General features: G+C 34.5%; 1 protein-coding gene across 5 annotated transcripts in view; it reads left to right on the top strand.

Annotated features, from left to right (window-relative positions):
• The window catches only part of LOC128992693 (uncharacterized), a 410,155-nt gene that overhangs the window by 385,228 nt on the left and 8,308 nt on the right, over nucleotides 1–16,619 (top strand). For all 5 annotated transcript variants that reach the window (XM_054416401.1, XM_054416398.1, XM_054416399.1 and 2 more), the window contains 2 exons: nucleotides 12,396–12,580; nucleotides 14,997–15,166. In XM_054416401.1, the coding sequence (XP_054272376.1) occupies nucleotides 12,396–12,580; nucleotides 14,997–15,166 (355 nt within the window). The remainder of the gene's footprint in view (nucleotides 1–12,395; nucleotides 12,581–14,996; nucleotides 15,167–16,619) is intronic.

Here is a 16,619-nt window from a genome sequence, read left to right on the forward strand (position 1 = left end):
ATTGGGCGTTGAATAACACCGTATAGTACTTAATTGTACATATTCGGAATGTATAATTTTTAAACGTTCACGAATTTTTCGTAAAAGGAAAACGTATATAAGACTGCGATTTGGACGCATCGATTTTACTTGAAAAAAAAACAAATATTTTTTTTTTTTTTTTTTTATCTTTATTCAACAATTGTACATTGTACATCGAATAGTGTCAGATTCCTAAACTAGTAAATAAAGTTATAAGCTAAAATTACAATTTATATAATACTAAGAAACTAAAAATAAAATCAGGTTAATTGGGGAAACACCTCTTTAATGGAGTAGGGAGCGATTTCTATGAGATAATTTTTTAATTTGTTTTTAAATTTGATTGTGTTGCCAATGGGTTTTAAATGATTTGGAAGAAACCGTAAAAATCTTCTTCCGGCACAGGTGGGCTTTTTATTTGAAAATAAAAGATGGTTGCGACTATTTTCTCTTAGGGCTTTTCCTCTTGTATTGTAGCATAATTGTGCGTTATCTGATATACTTTCTTTCGCTAAGAGAGCAGTTTCAAAAATGTATTGGGCAAACACAGTTAATATTTTAAAATTTTTGAAATGAATTTTAACACATTCATCATTTTTTAGTCCCATCATTGTTCTTAATGCCCTTTGCTGTAATTTTAAGATTCGATTAAGATTTTTCTTAGTTGTAGCTCCATATAAAGATATACCGTATGAAATGTGGCTATGGACAAGAGAATGATATATTGTTTTCATAGTATTGATATTACATAGATATGACATCTTTTTCAAAGCAAATATCCCTGAATTTATCTTTGAGCAAACATGATCGACGTGGTCCTGCCAGGATAGATGTTTATCAACTTTTAAACCTAAAAAATCATTCATCATTTCAAAAATATGCATTTTGTAATTAAGTTTAGAACTGCAGATTGAATGGGTGGATTGTCGTGGATTGTAGTTTGGCAGGACCATGTCAGTGTCCGTTGTTGTTTGCCAAGGTTGGCCAGTGGTAGTGGGTGCTGCCTGACTCACGGTCGCCCACTGCTATGGTCGGCATCTCGGTACTTGGCACTGGCCGAGGCTCTGGTAGGCTATCTATATTGCAGTTACCAGTCTTATCTAACAGAACGTGTGGTACAACGGCGACAATCACGTTCAGTTGGGAGATTCCCACTACGGTACTCACAATTTCCTGTCGTGTTTCGGGTCTCGAGTAGCGGCGTCTCTCAACCGTAACTGTCGCACCCGTATATCATAGTGACTGTGTTTGATAATTTCGTATAAACTTCCATTATCATTTCGAGTCATTAGAGTGTAATGCGATAAAACATCGTTTTCTCTGTCTACTTAAAATAAATGCCTTTTATCTCTTGCCCCCAACAACTATAACACACGATGTTGAACTGAAAGAAAGATAAGTATCCAATGGCAACACACTCTTTGAAAAGTGCATGTAACTACAGTATGTTATCTTTGCTTGAAATACTGGCAGCAGCTGGTCCATAAGTTTTATGCCAATCTACGCCATAGGAATTGTTAAGGGGAACGGTTTAAACCCCGACGCGACGTCGACATTTTGTCAGATAACATCATTGATAGTCCAATGATGAATGGCATCTGGGACCAGTAACAATCTCGCTTGGAATCGTACCAGCGACCTTCAGATTTTAAAGTTGAGCATATGTAACTTTACCACTCAGCTACCCAAACAATTAGATGGATGGCATGTCTACTTAAGTATCCGTCGGCAATGGTATTAGTATTACTTGTCAAGACCTTCCGATTAGACGTGTGACGCTGATTCGTTGGCACAATTATTGCGAGTGAAATGCAAATTCCCTTTGTGCAGATGTCGGAAATCGCGATTGTGATCGAGAGAACTCGTTGTGCAAGCGTGAATACCCCTGACGGGACTCTTTGGGCGACGCGGTGTTGAGTGCACTCTGCCTCAGCCAACTGGAACTCAAATTTTATTCACTCGTCGATCTGATAATATGGGGTCTGGGGGTGAGTTTCTGCCGTTGAGATAAAAAAAGGTGGAGGAAATTGCAATATATACTCGGTTTGTGTACAATGTACAATAATGTAAACTTTTGATTACCATCGAGTTAGTACTGTCCGATTTATGACGGCCGTTGACTTACAATTAGCACTATACTCACGTTATATCGCGTGTGGGGTGATAATCCAATAAACTGACCCGACTATCGCCTTAACTAACTGTAGCGTAGCGGAGAATAGACCAGCGACTAACAACTTGCTACTGTAAATGTGAGTGAGTGAATGAGTGTATGTTTAAGTAGATAGTGAGTCCCAAAACATAACGATGAGTTTGTGTGGTGAGACCATCGATGTATATTATACATCGATGGGTGAGACCTGAGACACCAAAGTGAGTAGGGTAACTACGACGACATCGATACGTCATTTTGTTACGTGAGACACGCACAGACAAAAGACGGGTAAGGTTACATGTCGTGTAAGGCTGTGCGACGAGTGTTAGTTGAGTTCTGGGTCAATTACATTACTAGACCCCTACTTAAGATTTAAGGCGCTTATGGAATTCGGGGATACCAAAATGGAAAGTGTTTTTGAAAACCGGTTGTTTTCTCATCTCACACAATGTCGTTTTCTCGTTTGCTGTAAGCATTTGACGTTTTATTGATGACGAATATTTTTAACGGGTGTGTTTATTTAAAACTTACAGTTATTAATATAGACAAGTTTCAACGTGAATTAAGCCGTGATCGGCTTTATCTTATTCAAATTTGGTACAATTGTTTCCTTTTAAATGATATTTCAGTTTTGCAAAAGAAAAACTTCACAAAAACGTTTAGGGACAATTTGAAATCACATTTCGTGTAAACAAATTTGTTTTTTATGACATTTTTCAAATTTCAACAAAACTATCACTATCGGGATAAATTGTTTGCAAAGGAAAGAACGAGTCTTTCATCGGAAAACGGACTCAATTCCCCAACACCGGTGGCGACTACCAAAAACGGACGGACGGTGCAACATTTATAAAAGTCCATTAGTTAGCGAGAGCGCCACACAACGATGATCAGCCAGAGAAAGTATGAGGTTCGCGCCGTAAAAAGCGAGACGGCTCCGATGATGATGAGAAAGAAAGTAGTGGAGTGCTAAGTGAAATAAACATTCTACTTGGTCTGTGGGGCATGCTCATGCGTGATTGTAGGACAACCTTTCCCAGGGTCTCCTCGCCAAGGTTCGGTCGTAAAATATTTCTGCGGGGGCGGCCAACCTGTCCCAGGGTGCATGAGGATTAGTGCTGGGACAGGTTGGCCGCCCTAGCCAAAATATTTAATGGCCGACCCTGGACTAGTAGAACCTGGGACGGGGGTTGAAAAATAGGTAATCATAATATACCAGTACTTAACTGAAGCATACATAAAATTGATATTTCTAAGCTGCATTATAAGCTTCGAATGCAAGTAACAACACTTTTAAGGAATACCTTTACGTTTCCGAGATCAAACACGGAGAACGCAATATGTTGCAGGGACTAGAAAATTTTCAGCCTGCTCTTTGCTCTTCTTAACAATCAAGTCATTGTGAAAAACTTAATAAAGTATATTAAATTAGTGAATATAGGTTTTTTAATTTTCTCTTTGGTTGCATTTTCAAACACACATGATGTGAAAGTAAAGAAAATACTCGTCAATACGAGAAAGTGTTAAAATATTTTTTTTTTTATTTTAATGTTTATTATTTAAGGGTTTATTTTCTAAAAAATCCTAAAGAAACAAATTCTCCGCACTCATCTTTGCCATTATAATAGTAGGTTAAACTTTAGTGACCCGCAGTATTAGCGAATTTCTCTATAGCTATTACCGTAGGTCTCATGGTAAGACCTACCCGGGACCGATTTACTTTTTTTTAATTTGATGTCCCCAGAGGCCAAAAACACCGTCCGTTCAAAACTATTTATATCTGCCCGTAAACACGATAACTTGAGTAATTTTGACTAATAGTTAATATTTCTTTCCCACTTTAATGTCTTCGGACACAACTAACAGACGTTGATTCCATTAGCATTTCTATTAGCATTGATAAAATTGATAAGTATGACGATTTCATGGGTGTTTTAACAGATTAGGATGTTATGTTAACTTACTATTCATACTAGGGTTTCCAAAATGAAAAAAATTAGAGTATAGAGGATACGTGAATATATATTTTACAGAATAACAAGTATGTTGGTAATGAAATAGAATTATTACAAATACTAGCTGAACCCGGCAGACGTTGTCTTGCCTTTGACTATTTATAATTTAAGTACCGTAACGTTTAATTGTCTTATTGTATATGAAGTGCTTATAACTAAATTAAAATACGTACGACAACTAATGAAACACATATAGTACAAAGTATAACCGATTCTTTATTATTGCTCTTATATTAATGCTAGGTTATGCTAGCTTAATTATTAATGGTTATTTTCATTCATGGTTATTAATGACAGTATTTTCAAGATGATTTCGTTCGCATGGCTCAATCACGTCCTGGTTGAAGTTCGTTCGCTACGCTCACTCACCTTTAGGTTAAAGCTCGTTCGCTGCGCTCACTTGCCTTCAGGTTAGCTCGTTCGCTACGCTCACTTGCCTTCAGGTTAGCTCGTTCACTACGCTAACTCGCCTCCAGGTTGAAGTTCGTTCGCTATGCTCACTCACCTTTTGGTTGCAAATTAGCTGTTGTCATAAATGTAAAAGAAATAATAGTGCTGCACCCTGTTGGTAATCCTTGTAACTTTAATGCTATTGAACATCATAGAACAGAACCAACTTGTTTAATTAAAACAGCTGTTAAGATTCATTAATTCCATTTCTCATAAGGTTAACATTGGAAACTCCAGAGCCACTGGGGTGGAGCCGATTGGACGGGTCACGAAATTGATGGTGTATCCATGAAATTCTACACGTAAGGTAAATGCACCAGTAGCTGACAGTGCTCCAGAAGCTGACAGTTTGAGTTTCTTTACATTATAATGTGGTCTCTTAAAAATATTTACACATGATTGCATTGTTAGAAGAACATATGTTTATTCTTGATTTGTTTACAAAAAAATCAGTGAAATTTAGCCCATACTCGCTGAATGGTGGTGGTTTGAAAGCGACCCTGTCTGTACACATCACATTTAGTCGATTCCCTTAATGAAATTGTTAAGAAGGTAAGTTTGGTTTTTAGTCATTTCGCTAAATTTCTTAAATAGTATTAATGATTAGGCTCATTATTTTTATCAATTATACCTTTGTTGACAATTTCATGATAAAATTGGGGTGTTAGGGGTTTTGGATTAAAAATTATATCAATGTCAGGCTTTGGTACACAAAAGCCATACAAGTTCCAATAGCTGACAGGGGATATTTGCTACTTGCACAATATATTAAATTGGTTTTACCCATCGAAATTTGCATGCTATTTATAATTTATGTGATCTCACAATTTTATAAAATGATTTTAATTTTTTAATTAATAAGCCAAATTATCTAAAAAAATGTATATATGTTTTTAATATAAATAAAAAATAAAATTTTTTTTTAATGTAAACATTTTTTATTTTAAAATATGTAAAATAAATTTTCTTAACAACGTTTTACATGATTTTATAATTTAATTATTAAGTTAGATTTTATTCGTCTTATAAATTATAAAACCCTTAGGTTTAGCAGCTAGTACATGTATAGTTCCAGTGTCAGCTACTGGGACAACTGACTGTCAGCTACTGGTACAAGCACTTTTTTCACTGTCAGCCACTGGAACACGTACAAAGGTTGAATTAAGTTTAAAAATGTTATAAAATATATTTAAAAAACCCTTTTTGTATGACAAATTTGAAAACTACACTAAATTTAGAATCACATAAAATCCGCAATATCTCTTTAGTTCCTATTTATTCAAAACCACGGATTATTAAGTGCGTATAGTTTCTTATACTGTCAGCTACTGGTGCGTTTACCTTATGTACCAAGTTTCGTGGCAATCGGTTCAGCGGTGTCTGAGTTTATCACTGCCAAATATACAAACATCCTCTTTTATAAAAGAGTTTATAAAGAGTTCTATAAGTATACTTATAGATGCACCAAATGTAGCTTTTTTTAATATGGAACATAATTGAATAAGCCACTCACAGACTGTGCTATGATTGGAAGTGATATATTTCATGTGATAAAAAAAGATGCTATAACTTACAATATGTCTTCAGTCTTCCTCTCAGTTTGATTTAGTTAAACGATTGGCGTTTTTGGGAATTTTTCGTCTGGCGAAAAATTTTGGGTGGAATGTCTAGTTGTATGTTCAGATGGTGTTACATTTTTGTAGGTTTAAAAGTTGAAGTACAGTTAGAATACTTAACTTTCCATGATACCCTTTCAAAACTTTTAAGACGTAAAAAGCTTGTATTAGGTCTACCGTATAAAAGAGGATGATATGAATAATACGTATAGTATAAAATTTATTCAAAGAAAAATAAATTGTCTCATTTCCCTTTTATACAAGCTTTGCATTATTTTTATGTTAATTTAAAGTTTTAAACGTCATTAGTGCAGTCAAACTTTTTCAAAATTACAAAATATACATCATATTTTATTGTGGAACGAAATATCTTTAAACACTGTTTAAAGTCATTAATAGTTCACGTTTCTACTAGTATATTCAGATAATAATCGAATTGACTTTTTGTTAGTTTTTTTTTTTGCTTTTTCAAATCACATAAATAAAACACAAATAAAATCCGCAAACGCTAACAATTCCTTGAGGGAAGTAATATTATCTTCTCTTGCTTTGCAGTGCAAATGATAGAAATATAATCCATTGCATCCCCTGTCACCTATCGTCAAACTCCATGATAATCTTGGCAGCAGGGGCGGCCAACCTGTCCCACCCAGACCCCTCATAAATGATGGGAAAGGTTGTCCATCCCTGCAAAACAGGCCAGAAATTCGTAGGTCAATTTTAACCCTGGGAAAGGTTGTCCGTTTCCCGCTCATGCGTGGTTGCCGTCATGCTTTCGGCGAACACCGCGGGAGACTAATTAGTTAAGTTATAATTATTACAGTTGAGAATGCATTTTTGGCAGGGTTACTGGTGTTGTGCTATTGAGTTTTTGCTTTATTTTGTTGAAACAAGACCAGTAGGATTAGTCGAACTGTTTGAAACTTATCCAACTAAATCCGCTTTAGATCACTTCGAAATTACTTGCGTTGTCAAGTAACCAGGGGTCGTTGTTGGAAGATCAAGTTTTGATTGGTGAGATATCTTGCAACAATGATAACGAAATTTAGAATTATTTTTTTTGTATAATTTAAATTTAGTGTGCACCTGATGGTTTGGAGACATCTTGTATAGGTACTTGTTTGCTCTTAATTAATATTCTTTGTCAAGGAAAACTATGTACCAAGACTTGTCTTTTTTAAAGTAGTTACACGATTTCGCAAAACTATATTCCAAACAGTAACCGAATAACCTATTTAGATCAATTTTAAAACGTAAATATTCCAGAAAATCAATTATATTTTGAATATAAATGCTATGAATGATTAAGAATTAGTAATATTTTCCCCGAGTAGTGTGGACCGTTTGTTGAGTTGGAAGAATTTGAGAGCAACTTGTTCTCTCCCACGCAACTGATGTGAAACTTACAACTTGCATGTTATGATGTAGGATGGAAACTTTCTCCGTCGGCTCCGGTTAGTCGATGTTGATTGTACAAGTTATTAATAAGGAAACTTGGTTTAGTAAAGATCTCACTTTTATATGAACATAACTTCTCGAAGGCTGTGGGTCTTTTGACCACACATAATGATGTTTATTTTTTTTATTTAAAATTACTGGTTTTATCTAAATGAATTCCCAAGTAACTGACTAATTGCAATGTTTTGCGCTATTAGCACAAGGTGTTGTGGAATTCTAGGCCTACAATTTGCTTGCGTTGATAAAAACGTGATGTCTGTTGATAAAACCGCAACTACAACGATCTTGTCTGGGAAAAGAATGTAATATTTGTTTCGTTCACAATTTTCGTCTATTCATAAATTACAATTGTATTTCATTCTCAAACCTTTGAGTTTGTAATTTAATTCATAATATTAGTCTTTTGAATTCTCGTCACTCGGTGTATACATAATGTGCCTAAATAGTTTTTTGCGATTAATGTAGGTACTTAAATGCTTAGGATGTTAGATTTGATAGGTTCATGTTAGATATGTTTTAGGTTCTACCTTTTTCTAATTTAGTGGATTCCTAGTAGGTGGAAATAACATTTCAATTAGTCAAACATGGTAATTTGAAACGTTACCCGGCCGAAAGTTTTTACTCTTGCAGATACAGCATTTTTGCTAATTAGACAACAACAGACACAGCGATATGATTAGCACGCATACGTGAGCAATCTTATCCGGGTAAGTTTAAGAATCCACCAAGTTAATTAATATTGATTTAATCTTTGCTTTCTAGCGATTTAACAGATTTTAAGCTAAGTAATTGCCAAAACATATCATATTTGAATTTATAATTTACTCTCCTATCAAGTCATGCTCGAAAACAGCTTCCGCCAGACAATTGTTCAGTTTAGCACCAAGTCCATTTTGTGTTTTTGCTATTTTCCTTACGTATGTTTACCTTTTGAAATGTGCAATATAATTGTCTTATAGCTGAAGAGCCTACTTTACTCAAATAATCCTGCCATTTTTAACGACATTATTTAACACACATATTTATTGCGTTTATGCTTTCGATAATTTGACGATCAAACTTATTACAAAATTACTTTAAATCATAAATAATACTTACTCAGAAAAGCTATTACAATGATATAGAAAAGCCTTATCTAATGTTGTTGTTAACGTAGCCTATTTTGGGACTGTGACATAGTTGTTAGGTGAGGATTATGTCTAGTCCTGAGAAAGGTTTATGTTTACTGTATTCTATAAACAGATGTAGGTAGTCCCCGGTAAGTTTCCGGTACTCTAGGGCTCTGTTGACTTATTTATTGCTGTTTATGTCGAGCTCTGTAGGATAGGAAACTCATTGAACAACTTCTCCCTTGTTGAGTGAGTTCCGTGTTCAGTTAGACGAGCCCTTCCTCAAAGTCCCGACCATATTTTGCACTGATCTTTAATTGTTAAAGTAGTATTGAGGTTCCATCACATTCGCTGTCACTATCACAAACTGTATTAATCTTTATGACAATTTCTAAACTGTTCGTATTACACGCTGCAAAGTTTACATCCTCATTAAGTCATTAGGCTCTAGACGTTTTTCACAACAGGAATGTTTTAAACATTTTTTCCACTTTGGAATCGTCTAATGACTGATGTTTTGCAAATTGTAAACCTTCTTACACTACTTTGCTTGGATTTCGTCAATAATATACACATTTCACGTGCAAGGTTGGCCTACATAAAATGCACTTTATAAGACACTACTACTGAATCAACAATACCCATTTTTTTACTTTAAATGTGCAACCCACTTAAAAGCTTGAACTGTATTTTGCTTGGATATAGTAATTAAATGTGAAAGCCACGTGAAAGGTGCATAACATAAACATTTTACAACTAAAACAATATTATCCTCATGCTAGTATGTTTTCCTAACAATAGGCTACAACATGATGTGTGGCTAAGCGATGCGTTACGCTACTGTGAGATCAGCGTAGCGACAATGTTACGCTCTTGCGTAACTGTTACGTCACTCTCGTCCCATTGTTGAACAGACGCTAACACCTGGCTGCATAACTTCCTCCCTTACCATTGTGTAATAAACTTGAATAATTTGTCGGTAAATGGTTTTTGTCCAAATGGAAAATTACATAGGCCTATTGGGCCTGCTCCATTTGATAAGGATATTTTTTTTGTGATAGATATCATTTTATGTATAATTTTCATGCATGTAAATGGTTTTTAAAATATATAAATATTTGAAATATGAAATTAGAACGAGATGCTTCAGTTCTCAGTTTTTATACTCCAAGATTCAAAAAGGTTGAAAATATTAACAGCGTGTTTTACTATACTGTACTGTAAAAATTATATTTTTTAATACTTAAAACTCCATGAGAATCAGAATCTGTGGTTCAATAAGCTGTAAAGGAATAGGTACAAGTGTTTGGACATGTATTGTGACAGTATTAGTTTTTTATTTGATAAGCAAAATTAAGAACTATTTAATAGTTTGATTAACTTAAAAATGTAGATAAGGTTATTATAATTATTTATGGTAGTAAATTTACCCTTTTTTGGTAAACAGTTTAATAGCTCTAACTACAGTATAAACGTTTAACGTGGAACCGTAAATGTAATGAGCATCGTTGTATATTTCATCGATCGTTATGAGCTACAAGCCTACTAATTGTTATTCAATTACGGTTTTATAGTCATGCTGATTTTAGGCTGCTAAATATTGCAATACATGTTAGGTATGTTATCACTGAAAAGTTCTTGTTTTATGGTACCACTAAAAATTTAAACAAATGATAGTGAAGATGTGATGAAATATTTACTGAAAGCTAAAACAGTAAGCCTACTTCCAGTTCTGTTGTTTTCCTCTTGAACGTCAGTAACTCTAAAAATGATTAGCATGGGAAGACGTCATGGTAGAAAAACTGGTTTAATTTCTTTATAATGATGATGCCTCTTTAATTACCATCACCAGTTTTGCAATCCGCTTTCTAATTTTACTAGCACGATAATTTACATCCCTGTAGTTTATAGATCATGCTGAGAAAGTTTTAGGCTTGCACACATGTTAGATTTGAGATTTAGCACAAACTAATTTAAGCCACAGTTTTCTTTTGAACTTCAAAATATGAGTTACTCAAACAAAACTAATTTTTAGGTACTTTGGTATTATACACCTAACGGACCACTCATAACAATTATAACCTAACCTAAGGGTGGTTAGGTTATGATGATTTTGTTATTTAAATTAATTTAATCTTATTTGGAAGTTGTTTTATTGGTGTGGTCGCTACAATACCAAAGTACCAATTTGGATCATGTCAAACTTGAATGCAGCTTGTTGACTTTGTTAGATTGAACCTGTTAAAATATCTGATGTTTTAGTGTATTGTGTGTAAATCAGGGCTTTTAATATTCAGGTGTGATTAAACACAATTTACATTTCTCTATTGTCAACAAACAGGATATGCCACTTTTTGTTCTTTATAAGACACGAAAATGATTTCTCTCCCTATCAAGAATGTACTTTTGAATTTTAAAGACATCTTAAACTTTTCGATATAAAATCCTGTGGTTCAATAATAATGTGAAATAGAGGGAGCATTGTGATAAAAACTTGAAAATGTAAACAACCCATTTTTAAATTAACTTCTTCAAGAATTTAACATGAATAACATTTGACTATGCATTGGATGCAGCCTATTTGGCATTCAATTTCTCTTCTAATATAATAATTTGAACTGTAAGTACTTTGATAGGGGATAGTCTCAATTATTTTTTTAGATAAAACTCTTTAACAAAAATGGACTGACTGAAATTGTAGACGAAAAATTGTCCAATATAGAAACATTAACACTTTTTTGTACCTGCTATTTAATTCCATTGAAATGATGCAACATTTTAAATTTTACTTGATGAACCATTTTATTGTGGTCTGTTCAAGTGACTTCGAAATGAGTAAACAGCAAATTTAAAAACAAATGCATACACTTTTTTATGAAAACTTTATGTCTTTCAAATTTTCCCTGAGTTGCTATTTCAATTGATATTCTTTTCACAATAATCAGGTGTTAAAAACTAAATAATTAAAAATTTTGGTGACACCTTATTTAATACAGGTTGTAGTAGTATTTTTTGGCAGGAGATTTAACAGCTTCAAAATGTGCAAACCACAAGATATTAGAGATAACAATTGTCTTGTTTTTGTACTATCGATGAGATCTTACTCATTATGAAATGAGATTGTTTTTTGTACAGTACAGTAGACTCCCTCTTATCCAGACTCCTCGGGACCGAGGCCAGTCCCGATAATGGGTTTTCCGGTTAAACCGACGTCCCCAAAAACTCACAAAAAAAGGATCTTTACTGTGATATTCAACTTAAATTCAGGAGAGCATTGTATTTAGACATGTGATCACTGGTCTCAAATCTTTCCCACAAGAACAGTTGTTTCAGTACTGCCCACTTCCTGCCGATCTAGTCCGGTTAAAGAGATGTCATTTCCACAGAGTGTCCGGTTAAAAATTGTCCGGATAAGAGGGAGTCTACTGTATATACCTCACAAGTATTTTGATTGTCTTGCTAATTGAATTGATCAATGCTAATTGAAATATATATTGTTTAATTATTCAACTGTACTATTATATCAACTGTGAAGCTTGTGGAATTCTTCAAACGTGTTGTTGTGTTGCAGGCATGATGGAGCAGTGGCACAACCTGAGGATGAGGACGGATGAGCTGGAGAGGATGAGGTCGCTGCAGAGAGAGATGGTGGCTCTGAGAGTAGAACTGGCAGACCTTACCTCTAGAGTGGCAGACACTAGGAGCGACACGCTGGAGGACCGAGACCAGCTGGAGCTCAAGATTGTACAAGTCAAGGTACAAACAAAAACCTAATGAATACATAGCAGAGGTTTATGATTGTGCCAATTAGGATTATGTGTAGGAAGAGATGAGGGAAAATTATCACAAATACTGATAGTCATGCCCTTAGACTCGTGTGGTTATATTATTAATCCACACGTAATTGTTGAGATGACTGTTCAAAATACAAATCGTCAGTGGTGGGGGAAGAGTTCTTGTGTTTATGTGTGCCCTGCAAGATCTATTTGTTTACAATTTACATGATCTATTTATCCTCACTGTAAAAGTTTCCATAAGATACAATTATAAGGTTTGTGTTTGGCAGTTTGGCCTTGAAGTTGCCTTATGCTACTTTTGAGGAATTGCATCACAGATGGTTCTATTTGATTTGGTTTAGATTATTGGATTGGATTAGTTTTTGTAAGTGACCAGAGGTAGCTTCTATAAAACACCCTGTTAGATTTACTGTTACATTTAGAAGTATAAAATGTATTTATTGAACGCTTACAATTTTTATCGGCTAAATATACAAGGATAAATTTATTGAGTTCATAAACTTATCTTGCCCGACAAAAACATTTTGTGGGAAATATCCTTTTGAAATTACTGTTGCAAAAGATATAAAATCTAGCTGCACAGCTGTTCAATATGGCATCACTTTCACTAAGTTGCAACTTCCCATATGAGGTGTTTGATGTCAAGGCTGCATTAAGACTTCTTTGTGTAACCTTTCTACTACTATGGACTATGGTAGCTTTGCTATGAGACACTCTTAGAACTAGTCTTGCCCCAGTTTACTAGTTTAGACTTAGATCAAGGTTCTGGATTTGTGCTACAACCATTATTGGTCTATGATCTTATGAGTAAGTCATTTTAAAGAACTGCCGGTTTCCACTTATGAAACTATTGAACCAATACTGTGTCAAATAGGCTGTAAACTGCATTCTAGAGGTCAATCAACTAACCGTACAGCAACAGAACAGAACCAGTTTAATCGGTCTGATTTGTAATTAGTTCACGACAAGTAGATGGCCATATTGTGAAGATGGCTATTCTGCAAGTGTTGTAAGAATTTACAAAATTACTTGTTTACTTATGGAACTTTTTACTTCAAGCTGAACTAGATCTTACAATACCTGTCAGCAGTTCCAATTGTAACAATCAAAAGGTGTTACATGTTTTGGTGAATGTCATTGTCAAACACCTCAGTCCAGTTTGACAAGAGCCCAAACATGAAACAACTTGGGTTGTTAAGACTGGAGTGCTCACAGATAACTTAAAATCCACATAAGTCAATATTGAAGTTCACAAGAAATTACTGTTAAATTTAAGCAGAAATTTACTTTACCAAATAAGGCAAATTGATTTAATTTACAAATTATTGCTTAAAATGGACTGTGTAATTTTTCTCAGAATTACAATATTGTTGGAAAATAAGAAAACTGGCTGTAGGCTTTGTGATCAATGGCTAAAATATGTAAATTACAAATTCTTCAGGGAGGTGGGATGGGGACGTATTTTTCTAAAGGCAGCAAGAGGGTTGTATTCGGGTCACGTTGTCCACCCTCCCCTACAGCCTCACTTATCCCCCCACCCTGAGTCTTGGATCTTACCAGAATGTTCTAATTGTAACAGCGTTAACTCTTATGAGACTCTCAATGATAAACAAATTATTATTTATTAAATCTATGGTTTTTAATTTTTGTTGTGACATTTTAATCTATGACCTATGTTGATGCATGTTAAAAATTAAAGATTTTTAAATCTTCCTAAACAATTAGTACAAGACAACATTTGACACAGAAGCTAATTATGTACAAGTTATGTGTGTTACGTTAGAATCACTGAAATATCTCACGCTCATAACCATTAACAACTCCTTTGGAAGTATATTTAACATAAAGACAGTTGCTTTGTCCAATACCTATGGCCTCAGTCAGAAGTATTTCACCAGCATGTAAAAGTTGTCAAAAGCTTTTTAATCAAAATCAAAATTGAGGTAGTTAAAGTGCGCCACCAACAGAACATGCAGATTTAAATTAAAGATGTCTGACAAATAAGGTAACATTTTAACCAAATCAACTACATTCTTTTTCTATAACAAATATGGTACAGCTGGTCCATACAGATGAAATGTCTACTCCCGAATCCAAAATGCAAGTATATTACTAGTGATAGTTTAGGGAACGATTTTGTCTACTGGTAAAGTGCTTCGGAGCTCGAGGTCCCGGGTCCAAATCCCGCCAATCACCAATCGATTTTATCTATACGATAGTGCCGCAACCAGCACAACCCTCTAGGACAAGCCTGAAGTAATGTATAAAACAATTCCCGGCTAGAACGTAGAGTCCTAGGATGTAAAGCTGGTAACAGTGACAGTTTGATAGTTGATACTGTAGTAGATGTTCATGTCCCCATCCTCCTGTTACAGACTGAGCAAGCCAACCTGAGAGAGCGCAAAGCTCAGCTGGTGGAGGTCAACTCAGCTGTTCACAAGTTCTTCACAGACTCTGCGCAGAGTGAGGCCGGACTTCAAGCTGCTCAGCGGCTCAAGGAGGATATCAACGAACTCTACTACGTCTGGGACGAGACCAACAAGAGGTGAGTCAGCGAGTCAGCATTGTGGTCACAGCGCTCACCTTCAAATCTGAGGGCTGCTGGTTCAAACCCAAATTAGGTTGATTCTAGATACAGATGGTGGTTGTTGTTGGGGTCCCATTTAATGATGCTTTCGAACAAAAGATTAACATTTGGTCAAAATACCTGGGACGTTTGGACTGTCCTCCTACAAAAAACTTGAAACATTTCATTGGTACATGAAAATACCAGAATACTAAAAAAATAAACTATCTTAAATTGTTGGGACTTTGTGGTATATCTCACAGGGTGAACAGTTGCCCATATTGGATGGGTAAAAAGGTTATAAAATGTTTAGCATAAAGCTTTGATGTTTAATACCAAAATAAATACTTTTTGACGAAGAGCCTAAATTATTGTGTAACTTTTTTCCAAATATTAGATTTATTTGTTTTGATTTATCTATTTTATTCTAGACTTCAAATGAATGCCTTGACTCTCTTCTACTGTGATATCGTATATTAGCCAATCTAAATAAAAAGATGTCTTAATATCTGATTAATTCTTGCTACTCATTCAACTCCCAGGAAAATGTCTAAAATATACATAATTGATCTAGAAAATCATTAAATTCAGTAATTCAAAATTTAGTTACGATTGTCACATAAGTCAACCCCATTGAGCTATTAAACTAGTTTGCTGGATATTTTTGCTTAAAATGATTTGTTTAAAAACACACAAAAACCTAAATTATATTATATAATCTGTTATTGAGATTTATATTCTTTTAATCCTTATGAAAAAGTTGTATTAAAGCAACAAGCTTGACAAATGATGTAGAATACATTGTGTGCAATGACACATGGCGTTGTGGTCAGTAAGTGGACTGCGGCCACAGCAATAACACTTTACTTAGGGTGGAAGATTGTTTTTTAACGTCAACTTGATGGCCAGAACCCTCTTTTTACTGAGGGAGCAGATTATTGGGGCTGGACTCTGGGGTCATACGATGCTGCCTTATTGCCAGAATGTGCTTTTCAAGATTGACACTGGACAGAAACAGATACAACTTGAAACCAAAATGGAAAATAATAATTTTAGAACTTAGAGTATTGGGAGCTCTATATCATGGCTTAAGATAATGTTTGAATATGCTGATACTGATTAGTTTTAGGTTTTAGTACTTTGTTAATTCGAAATATATTATGCTATATGCAATTGTTCTCAAACATTCAGTCAACTACAGTATTTAAAAAGTCTTGACTATTTCTACGGGTTTGTTTAAAAATAATGATTTTATTTTAACAGATTGAACTTAGCAAGCATATTGTTTGGTCACTATCAACAATTAAACTGTAAGGGGTTTGTAATTCAAGGAAATTTTATTTTTATCAAAATATTTATTTATTACGACGACTAGATGTGCTAACATTATCAACCACTTTTCTCATTGCTATTTTTAAATAAAAAAATATTA

This window comes from Macrosteles quadrilineatus, unplaced genomic scaffold (assembly GCF_028750875.1).
Source record: "Macrosteles quadrilineatus isolate MER2022 unplaced genomic scaffold, UCM_ALF_1.0 Scaffold_4__1_contigs__length_99947679, whole genome shotgun sequence".
Classification (NCBI taxonomy): Eukaryota; Metazoa; Arthropoda; class Insecta; order Hemiptera; family Cicadellidae; genus Macrosteles; species Macrosteles quadrilineatus.